The sequence below is a fragment of the Amaranthus tricolor genome, chromosome 6, assembly GCF_026212465.1.
Source record: "Amaranthus tricolor cultivar Red isolate AtriRed21 chromosome 6, ASM2621246v1, whole genome shotgun sequence".
In the NCBI taxonomy this organism is placed as follows: domain Eukaryota; kingdom Viridiplantae; phylum Streptophyta; class Magnoliopsida; order Caryophyllales; family Amaranthaceae; genus Amaranthus; species Amaranthus tricolor.
Window position 1 is genome coordinate 24,427,992 of NC_080052.1, and position 18,906 is coordinate 24,446,897.

Consider the following 18,906-nt stretch of genomic DNA (forward strand, 5'->3'; position numbering starts at 1 on the left):
TTAATAATAAATAAAAAGACAAAAAAAAGACTGTAAGAACTAGGAATCAATTTTAAGGAGACGCAAATGATAGCATTTATAAAAAAAAAAACCGAAAACCACCTTATCCACCCAATTAGCCATTACTTATCCAACCCTAACCCATATCTATCCAACCCTAATCCAGCTTCACCTACAAATCAAACTGGAATGGAAGGCGCGGTGGAGGAAAGAAATGTAGAGGGCATTGTTAGGGTTTTAATTTTTAATCCTTTTAATCATAAAAATAAAAAAATAATAAAAAAAGAAAAAACTAATTCAAAAAACCTACTGAAATATACTACTTTTTAACGGAATTTGCTACAACATTTATAATATAAAACCTTGCTACGTTATGTAGAAAAAACTTTTAAAAATGCTATTTTTGCATTTCTTTAAAACTAATTGCTACTATTATGTAGATCTTCTACTTAACTATATTTTAACTTATAAATTGAAAATAAAATGCAAACTAAGAGAAATTGCAAATACAAAATAACCAAAAAAAATAAAACATTTAATTAGATTAAGAGGGATCCATTCATATCAAGACCATGATTTACAAATCCAACTGATCTTAGTCCAAAAATCAAAATCTTTGAATTGTGTAATTGTGATAATCAAGATAAATAATATGATTTAATGACATCAATTCAGTTAAATACGTTTAGATCATAAATCAGATTCATAATTAATTAACAATACAAAGTCATAAATCTAATAAGATTAGTTACGTCTTTGTTTGACTATAATTTTTTAATCTTTATATCAGCGTCAAGCTAATCCTACGATCTTACTTTAAATTTTTTTTTTTTTGTATTTCTTACTTTTTTTTCCCAATATTTTCATCAAAGAAAATGCCTAAACACATATATAGTGTAATCTTGTATGAGAGTGTTTGATCATGAGACGAGCTAATATAATTATTACATTATTTAATTGATCATTTTAAGGTTATGAGTAATCACTTTAAAATTATAAAAATGATATTTTTAAAACTGTAAATGATTACTAAAATTTATAAGTGGTCATTTTGAAATTGTATGTGATTATTTCAAAACTATAAGTGATTATTTTAAGGTTATAGCCTTATAGGTGATCACTTTAAAACAATAAAAGTATATTAGGTCAGCCCGATAGAGATGATCACCGTGAGACCATCTCATTTGATTTTGTGTTATTCTTTTGCTTGAATTATGATACATTACTATTGATTTATAATATTCAATAATCGGATTATAATTGACAAAAGCAAGTATTGAAATTATAAGACATTCACCTCATCTGATATTCTTATTTCGATCAAAATTCAAGCAACAAAATTATAAAGAGGCAATGTCGAGCAGGCTAATTAAGAAGGTCGAGTCCATTTGATCCTGTTTTATTTCTAATTAGACCCGATTCAATCCCGACCATTTTTATTTTAGTCAGACCTAACCTTTATCTGGTCCATTACACGAGTCTATGTTTGACTTGTCTATATGTTCATTGTCATTTACAAATAATGTTATAAAGTACTAGTAAAATAAAAAAATTAATAATTAATACCCAATTAAAAAAAAGATCCAAAAATACGTGAGATACATGGATTCTAATATCCCCATCACTACTCTACACCAAGCATGTACATGTGTATGTCATGGGTTAGGAATTAGGATATTGAGGTGTCATAATGCTTGCCACTTAGTATAAACATTAAGGATATTGATTGTTCATCTATCACTAAATATAATGTATAATATTACGTTTTTATTTTTTCACAAATTCTTACATGGGATTATTTAACTTTGAGACGTGCTTTATATTTGGGTTAAATAACTCAATAATATAATTTTTTTAACATATAAATTTTTTATTTTAAGGTTGTCTTACCGAGAATCGGTCTCTCACAAGAATATCTCTTTTTAATTCCATAACAGAAAATCAAATCATATCTCAGTTGGAGCTAGTATCAGCTTTCTTATACGATCTCATGATTGATTCTCACATATCTCTTTCCTTTCCTCTGATTATCTTCTAATAAAATATTCCTATCTAACCTATGACAAAATCACATGCATATGTATTTTCTATTCTCTATTAATGAAGTAATAAGTCCAAAACATTAGGGCAAAAAGTAGTTAGTTTGGTACCTAATTTAATTTGTGAACCCAAATTAAAGTGATGAGAATTAAGAGATTTGCATTAGTTTATGTCATAGAGCATGCGTCATTGCCTCATTAATTTACAATGTCATTAAATTGCTTCATTGATGATTTTGTTGTAATAAAGCTAAACACCCTTTCAATAAACTAGCCATGTGCAAACATGGTTCAAAATGGAAGATTAAATGATCAATTGTATCTTCCAAATAAAAATAATATATATCAAATTATTAGATAAATTTGGTCATTACCACTCAAATGTAATCAAAAAATAAGGAATACAACATTCTTTTTATTTATTACTAGTTGTCAGAACGCGTGCGTACAAGTTACTCTATCAAATTTAATTATATTATGTTGTACATTTCTATAGATAATAATAAGAATAAAAAATTTTGAAATGTCAATATGTTGCAAAGGTGTGGCGAGTGCAAGTATTGAATTAAGGTGTATAAAATAAGTAAATATTTTTAGTGCAACAGCTAAATGAAATAAAAAAACCTGAAAGACTTGCTAACAGTACCAATGACTATTCAACACACTAAAATACAACAGACAATAGGAATTAATATAAAATGTGCTCATAGAACATCTTGCACCAATTTTTTTGAGTATTTTTTTATTTGATTATATATATCTTCGATTCAAGTGAGAATTCATTAACAAAGAGTAGCACCAACCATAAATTCCAAGAGCACTACTCATCTCTCTGCCTAACTATAGCTTTTCTTCAATACACTCCTACAAGTCTGACAAAAACAATCCAAGGACCTAACCAGGGATAGAGGCAAATGGCGGCGCCTTATCCATGTGTTAGATTACTAAACCCATCCCTTTTACCCATCGTTTGTTATTGTTCATTACCTTTAATTATCGCTCCTTAACTCCTTCATTACTTTTATCTCTATATTTAGTTATTTGTACGTATTCTATTTATTTTATTTGTAAGTTGCAGGTTTTTCTCTCTTTGAAGACCTTTCTCGAGCCGAGGGACTCTTTGACCGCACTCTCCTCTATGGGTATGAGATGTTGTCGTTCTTCCCTTCTCAGACCCTAATCATAGTTCTCTATGAGCGGGATACACTGGATATGATGATGAAGAAGTCTGACAAAAACAAGTACAAATTTCACAACTTTAAATTTGAATGAAAATAACGAAAATCCTAATTTTTCATTCAAAAGTAAAACAAAAATCCTGATGTTCATCCGAAAAATTAACGAAAATCCCTATATTTTCATTCCAAAAACCAAATGAAAATAACTCTGATTTTTTATTTCAGAAAAACAAAAGCTCTAATTCAAAAATAAAACAAAACCTAATTTTCATTCCAAAAACCAAATTTAAAAGAAAAACTTGAATGTGCATCATAAAAATTAAATACTTTTATAAATTACGATGAATGTATTCAAAAATCAAAATAATCAACCCAAAAAGTTGATGAATGAAGAAATATACATAAATTATAAGAATTCAAACAATAAAATGAAACTAACCTTGAGAAAATAGAGTAGAATTAATAGTGATCTAAAAAAATCATAAAAGTTAACTCACAAAATTAAATAATTATTAAAGAAAATAAGAACAAAACAAAGATATAAAATTAAAGAAATTTAGGTTTTGAGCAAAGATGTGTGATAATGTGGATACAAAACAAAATACATGTCTACATGTGTGATGATGTGGCAAAAACACTATTCATATGCAAAATGCGAATAGTGTTGATCCCTTAGTTTCTCTTTATATATAGTGGAAAACCTAGTTTTCATTCCAAAAACCAAATTTAAAATAAAAACTTGAATGTGCATCATTAAAATCAAATACTTTTATAAATTACGATGAATGTATACAAAAATCTAAATGATCAACCCAAAAAGTTGACGAATGAAGAAATATACATAAATCATAAGAATCCAAACAACAAAACGAAACTAACCTTGAGAAAATAGAGTAGAATTAATAGTAATCTACCAAAAAATCATAAAAATTAACTCACAAAATTAAATAATTATTGAAGAAAATAAGAACAAAACAAAGATATAAAATTAAAGAAAATTAGGTTTTGAGCAAAGATGTGTGATAATATGGATACAAAACAAAATACATGTCTACATATGTGGTGATGTGGCAAAAACACAATTTATATGCAAAATATGAATAGTGTTGATCCTTCAGCCTCTTTTTATACATAGAGGATACATCCAAAGGTTAATATCAAAAACAAATCCAAAACAATTTCTAATAATCATCTTTTTAAAAGTGATAACAAATTCATTAGAAGAAAAGACAAACATATAAGAAACGGGTTGCAAATTCACCCTATACTGAAATACTATTATGGAGTATTATTTAAGATTGTATGATTATAAGACGATTTTATATTGGGCAAATAGCCTAAATAAATTAATTAAAATATTAACTTTCGTACTTCAAATATTCATAAATTGATGCGGTCTCAGCGAGAGACACACTATATACATGAGTTGAATAGTCCAACCAATAAAAATTATAAGAATATAAATTTCTAATATTAAAGTCGTCTCAATGAGAAACAAATTCTCACAAGAGTAGTTATTAAATATCAAATCATCCACTTTAATTGTTTGAAAACGTCATTTTAAACCTATCTACTTTAATTGTTTAAAAGAGTCATCTAATTTTATGTCACCGTGAAACGATCATGCGATTCCATTTTTACAATTAGACATCCATTCATGAAGAACTCATGGGCCTTGATGAACCAAATCTTTTCTCAACACTTCTAGAACTTAGCAGCAAGCTAGCCATAAGGTCCACAATAAAAACTTCCCCATCTACCCAAATTTTCAACCACAAATTCTTAAAACAGACCAGTTTTTATAGACTATTTCTAATTGGGTTGACTCCAAAAGGAAAATATAGAATAATTTTTTTGGTAGGCATTAAGAATATAATAAGTAGACATTTGAAATATTGTAAGTACTTAAGTACTTACTCGGTGGACATTAAGTATATTGTAAGTAGACATTAAGGATATGTTAAGTAGGCTAGTAGGTTAAGTTTTTCGGTAGGCATTAAGAATATTTTAAGTAGGCATTTTTAGTACTTTTTCGTTGGGCAGTAAGTATATTGTAAGTATGCATTAAGAATAATGTAAGTATGCATTAAAGATACAATAAGTCGACATTAAGATTTAATGGGGGCCTGAGAAATGTCTCTCAAGACAAATTTTTTATTAAGATCGTCTCACCGTGAGCCGCATTAAATTAGTTGACCCAATTTTTTATTTCTTAAAGCTAATGAAAAAAACTATTTTTATTTAGTTAACTGCTTTATAAATTTAATTTTGGGCTGCTTTTATGGCCCATCTCACGGTGAGACGGTCTCATACAAGACTTGCTGATCTCTCAAAGAAACGATCTCTCAGGAGACCGGCTGATTCTCAAATGTGAGTATATTATAGTCACATCATCTTTATTGAGTTGACTCAATAGTGACTAATTCTAATTTATACAAGTAATAATCACTTACAAATACAATATCATCATGAGAAATAAGCTGATTGTACGAGTCTGTCTCAGAGTGTGACGGTGTTGTATAGCCGTATGGGACTTGACTTGGTGCACCATGTAAACGGATTATTAGTCTAGTGGTAAGATAGAAGTGTGTACACATATCAGTCCAAGAAATCAATTAGGAGCTTGGCAAACCATTTCAATGGCGACTGCATTTCTTTCTCCTATCTCTACCCATATTTCCATCCCCACCCAAGGCCAAAACCGTGAAATGGGTGTTGCCTCAAATGGCCTCTCTCAATCTTCTTTTCTTGTTGGAACCAAACCCATCTCTTCTTCAACCCTTTTCTCCAAGTCTCTTCAACAAAAACCCATCTTTAATCGAAGGTCGTTCAAATCCCCTTGTGCTCAGAAATCCTCGTTTGATCATATTCCCCACAAATTCAGGCAAGATAATCTCAAAGATGGCTGTGAGTTTCTTCTTTTCTTCCTTTATTTTTTCCGTTTGTTGCGCTTCTGATTTTTTCTATTTCAATTGCAAATTTAATTTTGATTGTTTATTTTTCTGGATTTGAGTTTCAATTTGTTTGCTAATCTGTGCTCTTGTTAGTTGGCACCATTTAGTGAGTACTTCTATGTGAGAATATGCGTTTTATGGCTGAAAACCGAGAGGAGAAGTAAAATAACAACAATTTCTTAGACCTGTTTATCTTGTATTTTCCAAGGATCCCGGGGAAGAGTGCTACACAGCGGTGTGATGGACGCAAATCTTGCTCTGAATCTTTGCAAGAACTCCATTAACGACTCGAACCCAAGACCTTTTTCTATTAGAGGGTAGGCAGAAGTGCTAGGCGAGAATCGAACATATAACTCTGCCCGGAGAAGTTGGTACTTGCTTCAGCCGAGACAAGACCCGATTATGGAGCTCAAGACATAATGATAAGTAATTAAACTGAAATGCAATTGTTATCTGAACCATTTTAGTACTGTTAAACATTTTATTGAAGCCTATGTATTAGAGTTTCTACTGATTCTTGATGCTCAATTGCCTTTATGAGAAGTTGCAATAACATATTTGAATTGTGACAATGAAGATAGCAATTTTCTGGAGGATGTGCTTGCTGATTTTGGGTTTTCAGTAGTAACTATGTCAGGAGCTTTCCTTTTTCGGATTATATCCAGTATTCACAGACTTCCCTCTTGTAATAGATATATGACAGTTTTACAATTGAATGATTCTCTTTTAGTTTTACTAGTGAAGTAGGCGATTCAGAATTAGCGTGCTTGGGAAGAGCTACAATTCCCTATCAGAGATCTATTGCTATTGGATTAATCACAATTGCATACCTCTTTTTGGGCTTTTCTGTGTGGAAAGATCAAATAAGCCTATTTGATAAGAACTTCAATCCTTGTTTGGTGTGCTATCGGATTTGTCAATCATATACTCTAGCAAATCAAGTACTGATTCCCCAGTCAATTTTTTGTAAACACCTATCAGTTATGGGTCCTGTCTAGCATCACTTGAATTACAATGATAATTTTTTTTTAATTTAATAGTTTACATTGCGATGTCCGCAAAACAAGTCGTAACCCCGCGAAGAGTTGCATCCGCTACATCACAAACATTACCGCAATCGCGACGACATCGTTGATTTTTCCTATGGACTGCCAACTATTACAAAAGGAAACTTTCGGAGGCAGGAACAACATCGGACATGCGTGAAAATTAGTGCACAACTATGAACTTTATTGCTCATTAAAGATAGACAGCAAAATTAACCACGTTTGTTTTTTTCCTTTCCTGAACTTTTCACTTCTAATGAATCTCTGCATGTATCTCTGCTTTTGTAGTGATGGAAAATTTTAAAAATGTCCCTCAATATCTGTATGGCCTCAGTCCTTCACAAATGGACATGTTCATGACAGAGGATAATCCAGTTCGCCGGCAATCAGAGAAAGTCACAGAGGTTCTTGCATAGATATAACCTGTTTTTAACCTTGTGGTTCAGTATACCTGTATGCCTTATGTTTGGAATGAACTTTTTGCAGCAAAGCATCTCATCTGCTAGCAATTACTTGGATAATGGTGGTATGTGGAGTTTTAGAGGCATGGCTGATAGGGGTCCATCAAAATATAGTATGAGTGTTAGCATGTATCGCGGTGGAGCTAGAGGGTCTGGAAGACCGAGAACAGCCCCTCCTGATCTTCCTTCCTTGCTGTTGGATGCTAGGATCGTTTATCTTGGCATGCCAGTAAGATGTTTTTCCTCAAATTTCCATATATCTGAGTGTGACATTTCCATAGTATTTTTAGTCTTCGGATCTAACTGTTCTCAACTGATTGTCTCTCTGTGCTCAGATAGTGCCTGCTGTTACTGAGCTTCTCGTTGCTCAGTTCATGTGGTTGGACTATGACAATCCCTCAAAGCCTATATACCTATATATTAACTCATCTGGAACACAGGTTAGTAAGACAGGATGTCTTATTCTTCTGCAGTGACAGTGATCTTAACAAAATCTCATGCCAGAAATATTGTACTTGTCGCAGCATGTGTTTTAGAAAATGTGCATAAAACTCTCTTTAACATATTCTCGAGTATGTGCGTAAGGCTGTTGAAATATGTGGTTCGAAATGTGGAATGATTTAAATGACAGAGGGAAAGCACCGATATCAATAACCTTCTCAGCCTTATACTAAGTTTTTAACGATAAGGACTGAGAATCATGCACCTCAAAATCTGGGAGAGGGTTGTAAGTTGGAAGAAGTTCACTATGACATATTTGAAGAGCTGAAAGGACTGAACTAATGTCTTTACTTGGGTTTTTGTTTTTCAGAATGAGAAGATGGAAACTGTGGGTTCAGAGACAGAGGCATATGCCATAGCTGATACCATGGCCGTAAGCATATTCCTTTATTTATGGAATATCTTTGTCCCTTGGTTAAGTCTAGGAAATGTTGTTCTTGACTTTCCCTTCATCAACTTTCATGCAGTATTGCAAATCAGATGTCTATACTGTGAACTGCGGCATGGCATATGGTCAAGCAGCTATGCTTCTATCACTTGGAACAAAGGGCTATCGTGCTCTGCAGCCAAACTCTTCAAGTAGTGTCCTCTATCTTCATTCTCTCTTAATTAGTACTCTTAGTCTATGTTATTGGAATATTCTACTCTTATACCAATCTGTATGTTTTCTGAAAACACTGATGTGACTGGTTCGAAGCAAGAATCATAAACTGAAAGTTACATTTGCAAGGATATAAATTGTTCCCTTCATAAAAAGAAAATCTGAGTCTTAAAAATTCCTTCTTTTGGTAGTCCAATTTAAAAAAGCACGCCGTTTGTTTATTTATTAAAATCCTACTTTAAGATGTCTTCCCCATGAAGATTTTTTTGTAAGAGTATATAATATATCATGTGGCGTCAACCATTAGCATAACAAAAGCTTAAGCTTATGGCTGAAGCTTCATTATATGTTATATACCATTAACATTCTGGTGACATTCAACCTTTTAAGAAGGTGAACATATACCTGTATTCTCTTTGTGATGGGGCTTGAATCCATGACATGACAACTCTCACCATCTTGTTATCTTCCCCACTATCACCAATTTACCACCTCCATTAATCACTAGTGAATAGACATAATTTCTCACATGTCTACTGCAATCAACACTATCCAAACCGAAGACGATCACTTGCAAGCGAAATCAGCCCCCTATCTCATTACTTCTCAGTTCTCCCATCTCTTAGTTCAAAGTTCAAACAACGAAATGATTAGAAAGAAAAAGAACCATTGATTCACTACCTAAATCCTCACTCAAATCAAAAACTATTTGTCAAATTTGTAAATAGGCTCTGTGGTTTTCTTTCCCTCTATTTCACCTTCTTATTCTTGATGATTTTCTTATTTTGTGGGGTATGTGATGGCGGTGTTTATTGTGATTGATAGTGGTTGAGATGCAGCAGTGGTGATGGTTCAAACCTAGATGATGTGAATTATAATTAGAAAAAGCTTTATAATATTTCATATTTTAATTCTTGAATTAGAAACTTGTGATCTTTGGTGGCATTGAATATGGAGTATACTACAAAAATAAGTCCATATCACCACATCGCAACCATATAGTTAGTTTTTTATTATACCAAAACTGAAATATAGACCACATTGACCACGAAACCCGTTTTGCGACCGAAACAGTATTTTTATACTATCTTATGGAGTTAGTTTGGCATTTACAATCATTACAACACCATCAATAGAACAACACTGATGTCAAAGCCTTAATCCCAAAACATTGAGTTGTCTACATGAACTAAATACATTAGTTTCAGTGGTTGTCCACATAAATTCTTCTCTTCTATTTATTTCGATTAGCCATCAGTAGAAGCAAGAACTATTTATTTTGCAAAAAAAAAAAAAAAATTGATGTAGGTTTATATTTTTACTGTTGGGATTGACAGAAATAGGAATGGGAGAATTGGATTTCAAAGATTTACTGTAAGGAGATGATGGTGGCTGTGTGATGATTCACATGGTTGTAGCGTAGACAAAACAACAAAGACAAGCTATAAAATGTCTTTTATGGAGGTGTGAGCGAGCCACTGATGCCAATTGTAGATGGTGGTGGTGTTCCACTTTTGTCACTGATTTCAATGGTGGAGGTCAATGGCTTTTGTGGGCAGGAAGGGGAGAGAGGATGAGAGGATTATAAGTATGATGCCTTCACTTAATTTTGTTGGAGATAGTAATTAAAAGGAAGAGGTGGGGTTTAATAAAATGAATGTATAAATTGAAGACCAACTAGAACATGACATGTGGCATAACCTGCTACTACAAATAATTGACTGGTAAGGTCCTTCCTGAGAATAAGTGGTCAAATCTTTGACATTTAAAAAATAAATTTGAGGTGGAGTTTAAAAAATTAGACCACCAAAAGGCAGCAATTTTGTTGGAACCAAGAGATATCAACCACATCTCTGCTTTGAACTGTTGCATTCACCTAACTTAGGGAACTTCATTTGTTAAAATCCCTGAGTAGAAGGATTGTTAGAGTGAATCCTCAGTCTTTTTCTTGGCTTTCTTGGTTCAACATCTTTTCTTGACCCTCTTTGTATTAAATGTCAACTTAAGATACAACCTTTTAAAGTTCAATTTCAATCTGATGAGAAAGGCTCCTTTATAGATTCAATGAATTCTTTGTTATGTGCAACTACATTAGTTCACTTCTATGATAGTGCGTAGTTGCTTTTAAAAACGTATTATAACAACATTTCATTGCCCCAATGCCATTAAGCGGCTCTAACCTAGGGTGACGTTTGAGGGGTCAGATGTACGCAACCTTACATTGTTATTCACTTGTTGGTAATAATAAAATGGTTGTTTCCGATTTATAATCCAAGATCAAAGAACAAAATCTTTGACCCTATCGAACTAAGGGACATTAAAAAAATGTATTTATCCTAGTTTTTCCTAGTATCATTTATGAAAGTTTTCCTTTTCAAACTTGCAGCGAAACTGTATCTACCTAAGGTCAACAGATCTAGCGGGGCTGTGATAGATATGTGGATCAAGGTACCCCCAAGCCCTCCTATCGTGCTCTTTATTACACTTGTACTGCTAATCACAAATTGTAACATCAACATTAAATAAAAACCTTGATCCTCTACATGGTATGATTAGTGCCTGTCTAAGTTAACTTACCTTGATTGTCTTTTTAGGCAAAAGAGCTGGACGCAAATACCGAGTACTATTTTGAACTCTTATCTAAAGGCATTGGCAAATCAAAAGAAGAACTCGAGAAAGATATTCAACGCCCGAAGTACTTCCAGGCACAGGAAGCCATAGATTACGGCATTGCAGACAAGATAATAGATTCAAGAGATAATGCATTTGAGAAACGGGTGAGTGTTTCACATATTATAAACTTCAAAAGTTTCTTCTACGGTAATGAACAAATGTTAAAAGTGAATTATTTTCTCAGAACTACGATGAGATTCTTGCTCAATCAAAGGCGGCAAGGAGAGCTGGACCTGGTCAAGCAGCTGCAGCACCCTCCGGTGTCAGGTGATAAGCGCAAACATCAACGTGTCGACTACATTGGGCTGTTGCTCATGTGCTCCTTTACTAGCCGTACAAGTCGCAATGTATTGCAGCGAGTGTACTGGTAAATACTGATTACTAGGGGATAAGCGGAGTTTAAATTGCTAATTTTTGTTGTGGAAAGTTTAGCTGTAACTGTAATGATGCTGCAAGTTCTGTTATAGAAAAACTATATACGTGTTCATAAGTTTCATTCCAAAGTAATTTGGGCCATGTCATGCATCCCATCTTTTTATGGGCTCTACTCATTGCATCTTCACGTTTTCGACACCAAACCTACAATAAAAGCAAATAAATAACCCCTGCTCGAAAAAAAGCAACTATGATCGTGTTCTCTGCAATTTATAGTAATAATCGTCACAATACTATCATCGTTTGATTGGAAATTTTGGAAAAAAAAAAATACAAAGCTATAAATGTTTAAAAACTATCGGTAGTGTATAATAACTGTTAATTTTATCGGTGGTTTATATGTAAAAGCAAAATAACAGTTTTACGTGTATAGAATTGCTCACAATGACAATGATTTATATGGAGATAGGAAACATATGGCGGACAATCAAAGTGGGTGACTTTGCTCATCATTTTGGTTGGTGACTTATCTAGTTACCTGGAAAAAGCAAGGAGTCTCCTATATCCAACTTGAGAAGAATGCAAGAAAATTTCTCATCTCTTCAGCTCAGTCCATAATTAGCCTTAATGTTAAACCTTTGTTATAAGGTTAATTAGAGCTATGCTTCAAGTTCTTTGTTTTTTGGATTGCACGGTAGAATCAGGAGAGAAGAGAAAGTGGGGTGAAAATTGATTTTAAAATCTTACCTGAAAAGATATTATTTGCTCCAATTGAAACAAGTTTTGATTCTCTACAATTCAACGTTCTTATTAGGCTATCAGTTGAAGAAAACCATGCTAACTTGGGAGTTGAGATTAATTAAGGTTAGGATAGTTTAGTATTTTAGCGAACAATTCAAATGTTGTGTAAAGGCAAAAGAAAGCTTTCTTAACCCATAAGCATTAAAATGATTATGAAAGGACATCAAGCAAGTAGTTGAGCGTCTCTCCTGCTTTTGCGCCTCACGCAAGAGTTGAGACTAGATTGATCATAGTTCAAATTCTCGATGCAAAAACCAAGAGTTAAAATCAGATAAGGCTCGTAGCTCATTGACCACCTTTAATCACAACTTTCGTTAATCAATAATACATTATCAGCAATAAACCAAGCAGTGAAATTTACAAACTATAAACAAAAACCCAAATTACAAGTAAAATGGAGTGAAGAGAATAACTTGACGAGATGAATATGAAAGTTGCAAGTGTAACAAGCAAGGCACACAATGTTCTAAAAATAACATCAAGCAACTAGCGGAAGCATCTACAATCTCTTTTTACATCTTGTTCATATACGCTTCTTGGGGCACCAAGAAGCAAAGCAGTGTAAACAATATACCTAAAAATTGATGGAAAACTAAACAATGTCAAGCAAAGCCTGCTCAACTCATTCAGGCTGGAGGATTTGCGTAGACTTTGGGCTTTGGTCTAACTTCAACTTCATTCACACTCCGCACATAAATAGCATCAGGTTCATGACTGCAAAACAAAAACATTAACTTGCCAGTGTCAATGACAATATAAAACCTTGATACCCAAGACATCAAAAGAATGATTTCTAAACTTACGGTTTATCTCCCTCCTCAAAAGTATAACTTGATGCAACAGCCAAGAGCCGACCGTCTCTACTAAAGGACAAAGCTGAGATGCTTGTAGGATATTTCACATACTGCAATACAAGACAAGTAGAGCGTCAATGAGCATGGCGATATAGGTCAAGATCAATTCCCAAAATTGAGCAAAAATTATCATGTCTACCTGATAAAGTCTTTTCTTGTTGTTTCCATCCCACACATTCACAATGCCATCACAACCTCCAGTTGCAAACGTTCCGTAGCTGCAGGAGCATATAAACATCACGAAGTGGTAAAAGAAGCAACACCATACACCCTAGGTTACTGATGATGCAACAAAAACTCGCTTATATTCAGATTCAATAGATACCCCCTAAGAGATCGCAACAGCACACAATGGGAGTTGAGAAAGTATGAATTTAGATAGGATAAGGTGTCAATATTTGCATTTGTCAAGGTATAAATGTCCAAGTAAAAGTTCATTGATGCAAAAACAGCTCCCCGAAGAAGCAATTCGAGAAGCTATCAACACCTTCTAATTCTAGCCCCCTAGAAACACTTTTAGGGTTTCAAGGAGTAGAAACACTGTGGTATTTGAACTAGTTTTAGCTATTGTGTCCTAGAAAGTCTCCTATAAACATGGCTAAACACCCACTATAATGTTTTGGATACAACTATCCACACCACTAAGGACAGCACCTTGCCTAACACTAATATTTTTTGTTAAGTACATTTCATTTAGTCTAAACACTGCTTAATTGTTTATACAGGTCTCTATATAGCAGCAAACCTTTGTACACATCCAAATCACTAATCCATAAGTACACATCAAACTTCAACGATTACCAAGGAGTATATCCAATTTGTCATATCACCAGAAAAATTAAAGCACTTACATTGGATGGAAGGCAATTGCATTTACAGGGTAAACAATATCCCTTCCTGCTTCTGACTTCCGATGACATTTAAAAGCATATCTGTGAACCATAGAACAATCAGCTACAATTCCAAAAAATCATATGATAAGAGACCATGTCTTAATGCTTGTTAAATGAAGGCTGGAGCCAATTTTAACCAAGAAAACTCTTCCTGTTACATGCATCGTCACATGCAAGCTAGACCAACAAACTACAGTGAAGTCACCAAAAGAGGAGCAGGATTCAAGATTCAATCATAAAGAGCCTAATTTAGTTTTTTTTAATATCAAAGCAATTAGTTTACTATATTTTAATGCACTTGTCACTTGTTGGTACAGTACAGTTTTCAAACTTACAAAGCCACATGGAACTTGGCCGGTTGGCTTATAATCAAAAAATATACAGAGAAAAGAAGCATAAAAAACCAAATAAGTGAAGAACAAATGGTTCAAAATCTCACTTCTTTGCTTGACCAGCTTCAGAAAGATCAAAAAATTCCATAGCTACACGACCTTCCACTGAACTCAAAGCATAACCTGTTCAACCATTTAAAAATGTGAGTGAACATTTAGCCATGTAACTCCTCTATCGAAAAAAAAACATTTTGTCATGTAAATCTGTTACAAATAATCACACTTGAATTAAGTGCAAGAGAGTAACTATAAGTATGGTGAAATTTAGTGGTTAATGATTCCATGTAAAACTTTTGATTACTTGGTTGTTTCCTTTTTTAGCTATAAAGTTTCCTCAAGCATTTGATACTCAAAATAAATATATGAAATCATCTGACCTCAAGAATCAATCTCATTATTGCAAAGCTATATAAACTGGTTGATGAGTTAGAGACGTCATTTACTAACTAATTATGAAGCCAACTAAGTTGATAATTAAAATAATAAGGAACCATTCTCTTTTTTTAGTGATTTTCACTTGCATCAAAAGATTGAGCCTTAAGGTTCAACATGCATTATATTGCCCCAAGATCCCCAACTCTACTATAGTGCTCGACATAAATGTTACTAGAGTTATGCATCACAGCAGTCAAAAATAAATTATCGAACAATTTGATAAGAATTACAGCTTCTTGTCCATACCAGTTCCATTGGGGTAACAACGCACACATCTAGTCTGATATTTCAATGAAGATTCCCTTCTCTGCTCGGGTTGAGACATATTTCGCAAATCATAGACATTCACATGCCTGCCTGCTGTTGCTACTACTACTCTATGACCAACAAGAGACATAGAATAAACACGTTCTGGTTGAGCATATGTTCCGACAAGAGTACGCTCCTGCCCACTTGCACCTCTAGGATCCCAACACTTTATTGTTTTATCCCAACTACCAGATATTACTTGCCCTGTAATACATAAAGGCAAACCATAGCTGATTGGGATAGTGAAACACTCGGCTATATAATATACAATTTCCATGTTCTTTAATTTACTTTTAACAATGCCATGACTCAAGCAGAAATTGTGTCCTCAATCAAAACATGGATTTTTCATACTAGAATACTGTGATTTTGTAACAATTTGGGTTCGTAGTTTATAAATTGTGGTTGGTCATTGATGGAATAATGAAACAACAAAATAGGCAAGTGAAAACAATATGTGGATGTGGTGAATAAGAGATTGAGAATTGAGATTATGAGAGAGAATATGAGACATATACAACAATAAAAATATATAGTTAAAACATAGGGACATACATAAAAGAAAAATGTAACAAAATGAATGGGATGGAACAATAATAACGCAGATGCATTTGGACATGACTAAATTGCTAAATGCAAACATAGTATTTAAATCATACGGGCAAGCAAGAACATATAAGTATAAATATAATTGTATTAAACCTAAAATTAAAAAGAAGATCATCTCAATTTTTTCAACATTAAAAAGTGTCATAAAGAATAAAAATCAAAATAACAAGTACTCCCTCCAATTAAGATATCTACTTGTTTTAGCAGGGTAAAAGAATAAATAAAATAGAATAACTAGTACTCCGAGTTTTCGACAAAACAAATCAACATAGCAAGAAATTCTTTCATTTAGGCAGAACACATTTTGTTGATATCAATTTCAGCATACCTGTTGTGTAAGAGTACTCCACACAACGTACATGTGCATCATGCTTTCCCAAAACATCCTCTTTTCCAGAGTTGAAAACTAGCCTGAAAACCAAAAGATAAACCTTCCACATCAATCGAATTATTATATTCCATTCCCAACATAACTAGAATAGTACGCCTAATATTTTCAGCTCCACGCAAGAATTAGTATTATGACAATTGGAAAAAGTAATTGAGCCAGTAGACTAAGAATCATAGTATCAAATTAACTTGGTAGGTACATTTACAACTATTTTAACAGTCGTAATAAAAAATTAGGAATATTACTAAGTTCACTGAACAAACATGTCGCTTTTATTAACATTGAGCAAGTACTCTTTAGTATAAAAGTTGAAAAACTAAGCACCAGAACAAGAGAGTGAACAGTAAATTACAGTTCAAAAACCACTTGGAAGCATAGTACAACAATGCTTTTGATTGCAATTGCAGTAACATTCAAGGTGATGCAATAACAAAGTGATGCAGGCGTCAGAAATCATGAGAGATCCCTCAAACCCGCCTTAAACACCATTTTAACACTTTTACAATGAGGTAATATTAGTTCAGTAGATTAGAATCTTTACTAAGCATTTGATATGATACGACGAGGCTTGGAAGCAATGAAAGGGGGGGAGAATAAAAACATCATTGACCTAAATTGTCCTCTAATAGACACCAATTACATAACATAAACAAACCCAACCGTGATCCAGTGATCGACTATAGAAGGTTAGGAAATCACTCCGGTCCATACACAGCTTAGACAAATCAAATGTAAGCAGTAAGAATAAAAATGTATTTTTATTGCAATTACTCCTTGGACAGCAATATCATCAGACTATGAGACTAAAAAATTAGTGACAAACAAAACAAAATTCCCAAAAATGGGAAAAATGAATATAAATGTAGTAAAAATTGTGAAAAACTACCTATAAAAAATGACTCTTGTCAGAAACTACCTAGAATAAATTTTGTTGTCAAAGACTACCTACCGGAAATTACCTAGAACAACTTTTTTTGTCAACAATTACCAAGTAAATCTAATTTCTTTGTCAAACATTACTTATAAATAACAAAAAATAATCCAAATTTCTGTTAGTATGAACAAATACAAGTCACGTACCTAGTGATTTGCAACCGAAACATGCAGTAAAAGGAATCCAGGCTCCATATTAAAACCTTTCTTCTCAGGGTACCAAAATTTTGAAAATATTTAATATGTTTGGGAACGATGATTTCATTTGGAAATTTAGAATTGTCTCAATTTATTGTTTGGCAAATTTTGAAATTACCTAGTTAGATTACCTAAACCTTATCATTCTCAAATTCTTCATTTATAATTTAATAATTGAAATCCATAATTTGAAATAAAATACTTGTTCCAAACACTATAATGGTGTTTAGTTTTTGTTTGGTTTAACAAGAAACTAAAATAGAAAATTTGGGTTGTGAAAACTTTTCCACTTTAAAAATAATTTCCATACCAACACCTCCATTTCCCTTAATAGGTTTCCATCAAATCAAAGAATGGAAAATTAATCATGATTTGTATCTTCCATTGAAAAGTAGTTCTCATCATAACTGTTGAACAATGTTTCCCCAAACCAAAAGTCTCATTAAAGAAAAATCTGACACATTTAAAGAAAAAAAAATAGTTACCTCCTGACAGTAGAATCAGCACTGGCACTAAATCCTGAGGAATCGTCATGGAAGCAGCAATCAAGAACAGGACCACCATGTTTGAACTCTCCTCGTAGTACATTGGCACTCGCATCATACAGACGAACAGTCTGTTGAACAAAAGAAAAATTAAAACAAAAGTTACACAGAAATTAAAAAGAAAAAATTTGGAGAGAAAAACCACCTTGTCCCACGAAGAAACAAGGAGATGATCACTGAGATTTGAGAATCTGAGATTGGTAATTCCGTCGGTGGGTGGATTTGAGAGCTCCCGCCCAGTTACTGGCGGTGGCGCCGCCGTCATTTCGGATCTCCGGTAGAGGGCTCTGAAGAGGGAGAAAGGGGAGGTGCGAAGGAAGAAGGGTTTTGAAATGAGGTTTTAGATTTTGGTTTGGGATTTGAGGGGATGGAATTCAAATTCAAATATGGTTTGGTTTATGTTGGTGTTTGTTGTAGATTTCAAATTCCTTTCTTTTAATTTTAAATTAAAAATTTATGATTTTAAAATAATCGTTTAGAGAAATAAATTAATAATATAAGTCCGTCTCAAAATGAGATAATCTCTTATAAGATTTGATTTATAAAGCTACTTCATTTATAAAAATCTTAATTTTAATAAAAATAGAAATTTAAAAATCTGTTTGTAACTTTTTTTTAAAAAAAATTTTAGTCTTTTTGAAAACTAAAAAACCATAAATAAAAATCATAAAAAGTGATTTTCACTTTTTAGTTGTTATTTTACAAAATCTTTCTCAAA

The 18,906-nt window shown here is 33.0% G+C and overlaps 2 protein-coding genes across 2 annotated transcripts; one reads left to right on the plus strand and one right to left on the minus strand.

Annotated features, from left to right (window-relative positions):
* The first annotated feature begins 5,785 nt into the window (after positions 1-5,785).
* On the plus strand, positions 5,786-12,000 carry LOC130816083 (ATP-dependent Clp protease proteolytic subunit-related protein 1, chloroplastic). Its single transcript, XM_057682666.1, has 9 exons — positions 5,786-6,124; positions 7,506-7,621; positions 7,704-7,907; positions 8,014-8,118; positions 8,490-8,552; positions 8,647-8,758; positions 11,167-11,228; positions 11,375-11,557; positions 11,638-12,000. Exons 1-9 carry the CDS (start codon positions 5,857-5,859, stop codon positions 11,722-11,724), a joined length of 1,200 nt encoding a protein of 399 aa, XP_057538649.1. The 5' UTR covers positions 5,786-5,856; the 3' UTR covers positions 11,725-12,000.
* Positions 12,001-13,029: 1,029 nt separating this feature from the next.
* LOC130816084 (mitotic checkpoint protein BUB3.1) lies at positions 13,030-18,593 on the minus strand. Its single transcript, XM_057682667.1, has 9 exons — positions 18,334-18,593; positions 18,129-18,259; positions 16,450-16,532; positions 15,450-15,716; positions 14,816-14,891; positions 14,335-14,415; positions 13,623-13,701; positions 13,433-13,533; positions 13,030-13,343 (listed from the first exon to the last, which is right to left on the minus strand). Exons 1-9 carry the CDS (start codon positions 18,451-18,453, stop codon positions 13,256-13,258), a joined length of 1,026 nt encoding a protein of 341 aa, XP_057538650.1. The 5' UTR covers positions 18,454-18,593; the 3' UTR covers positions 13,030-13,255.
* Positions 18,594-18,906: the final 313 nt, after the last annotated feature.

What these genes read in the sequence shown, in the direction of transcription:
- LOC130816083 (XM_057682666.1), top strand. Translation starts at nt 5,857, where the DNA reads ATGGCGACTGCATTTCTTTCTCCTATCTCTACCCATATTTCCATCCCC. An exon ending in AATCAGAGAAAGTCACAGAG is followed by an intron (nt 7,622 to 7,703) that starts GTTCTTGCATAG and finishes AACTTTTTGCAG; the next exon opens with CAAAGCATCTCATCTGCTAG. An exon ending in TCGTTTATCTTGGCATGCCA is followed by an intron (nt 7,908 to 8,013) that starts GTAAGATGTTTT and finishes CTCTGTGCTCAG; the next exon opens with ATAGTGCCTGCTGTTACTGA.
- LOC130816084 (XM_057682667.1), bottom strand. Translation starts at nt 18,453, where the DNA reads ATGACGGCGGCGCCACCGCCAGTAACTGGGCGGGAGCTCTCAAATCCA. An exon ending in TTGTTTCTTCGTGGGACAAG is followed by an intron (nt 18,260 to 18,333) that starts GTGGTTTTTCTC and finishes TTTGTTCAACAG; the next exon opens with ACTGTTCGTCTGTATGATGC. An exon ending in GGAGTACTCTTACACAACAG is followed by an intron (nt 15,717 to 16,449) that starts GTATGCTGAAAT and finishes TATGTATTACAG; the next exon opens with GGCAAGTAATATCTGGTAGT.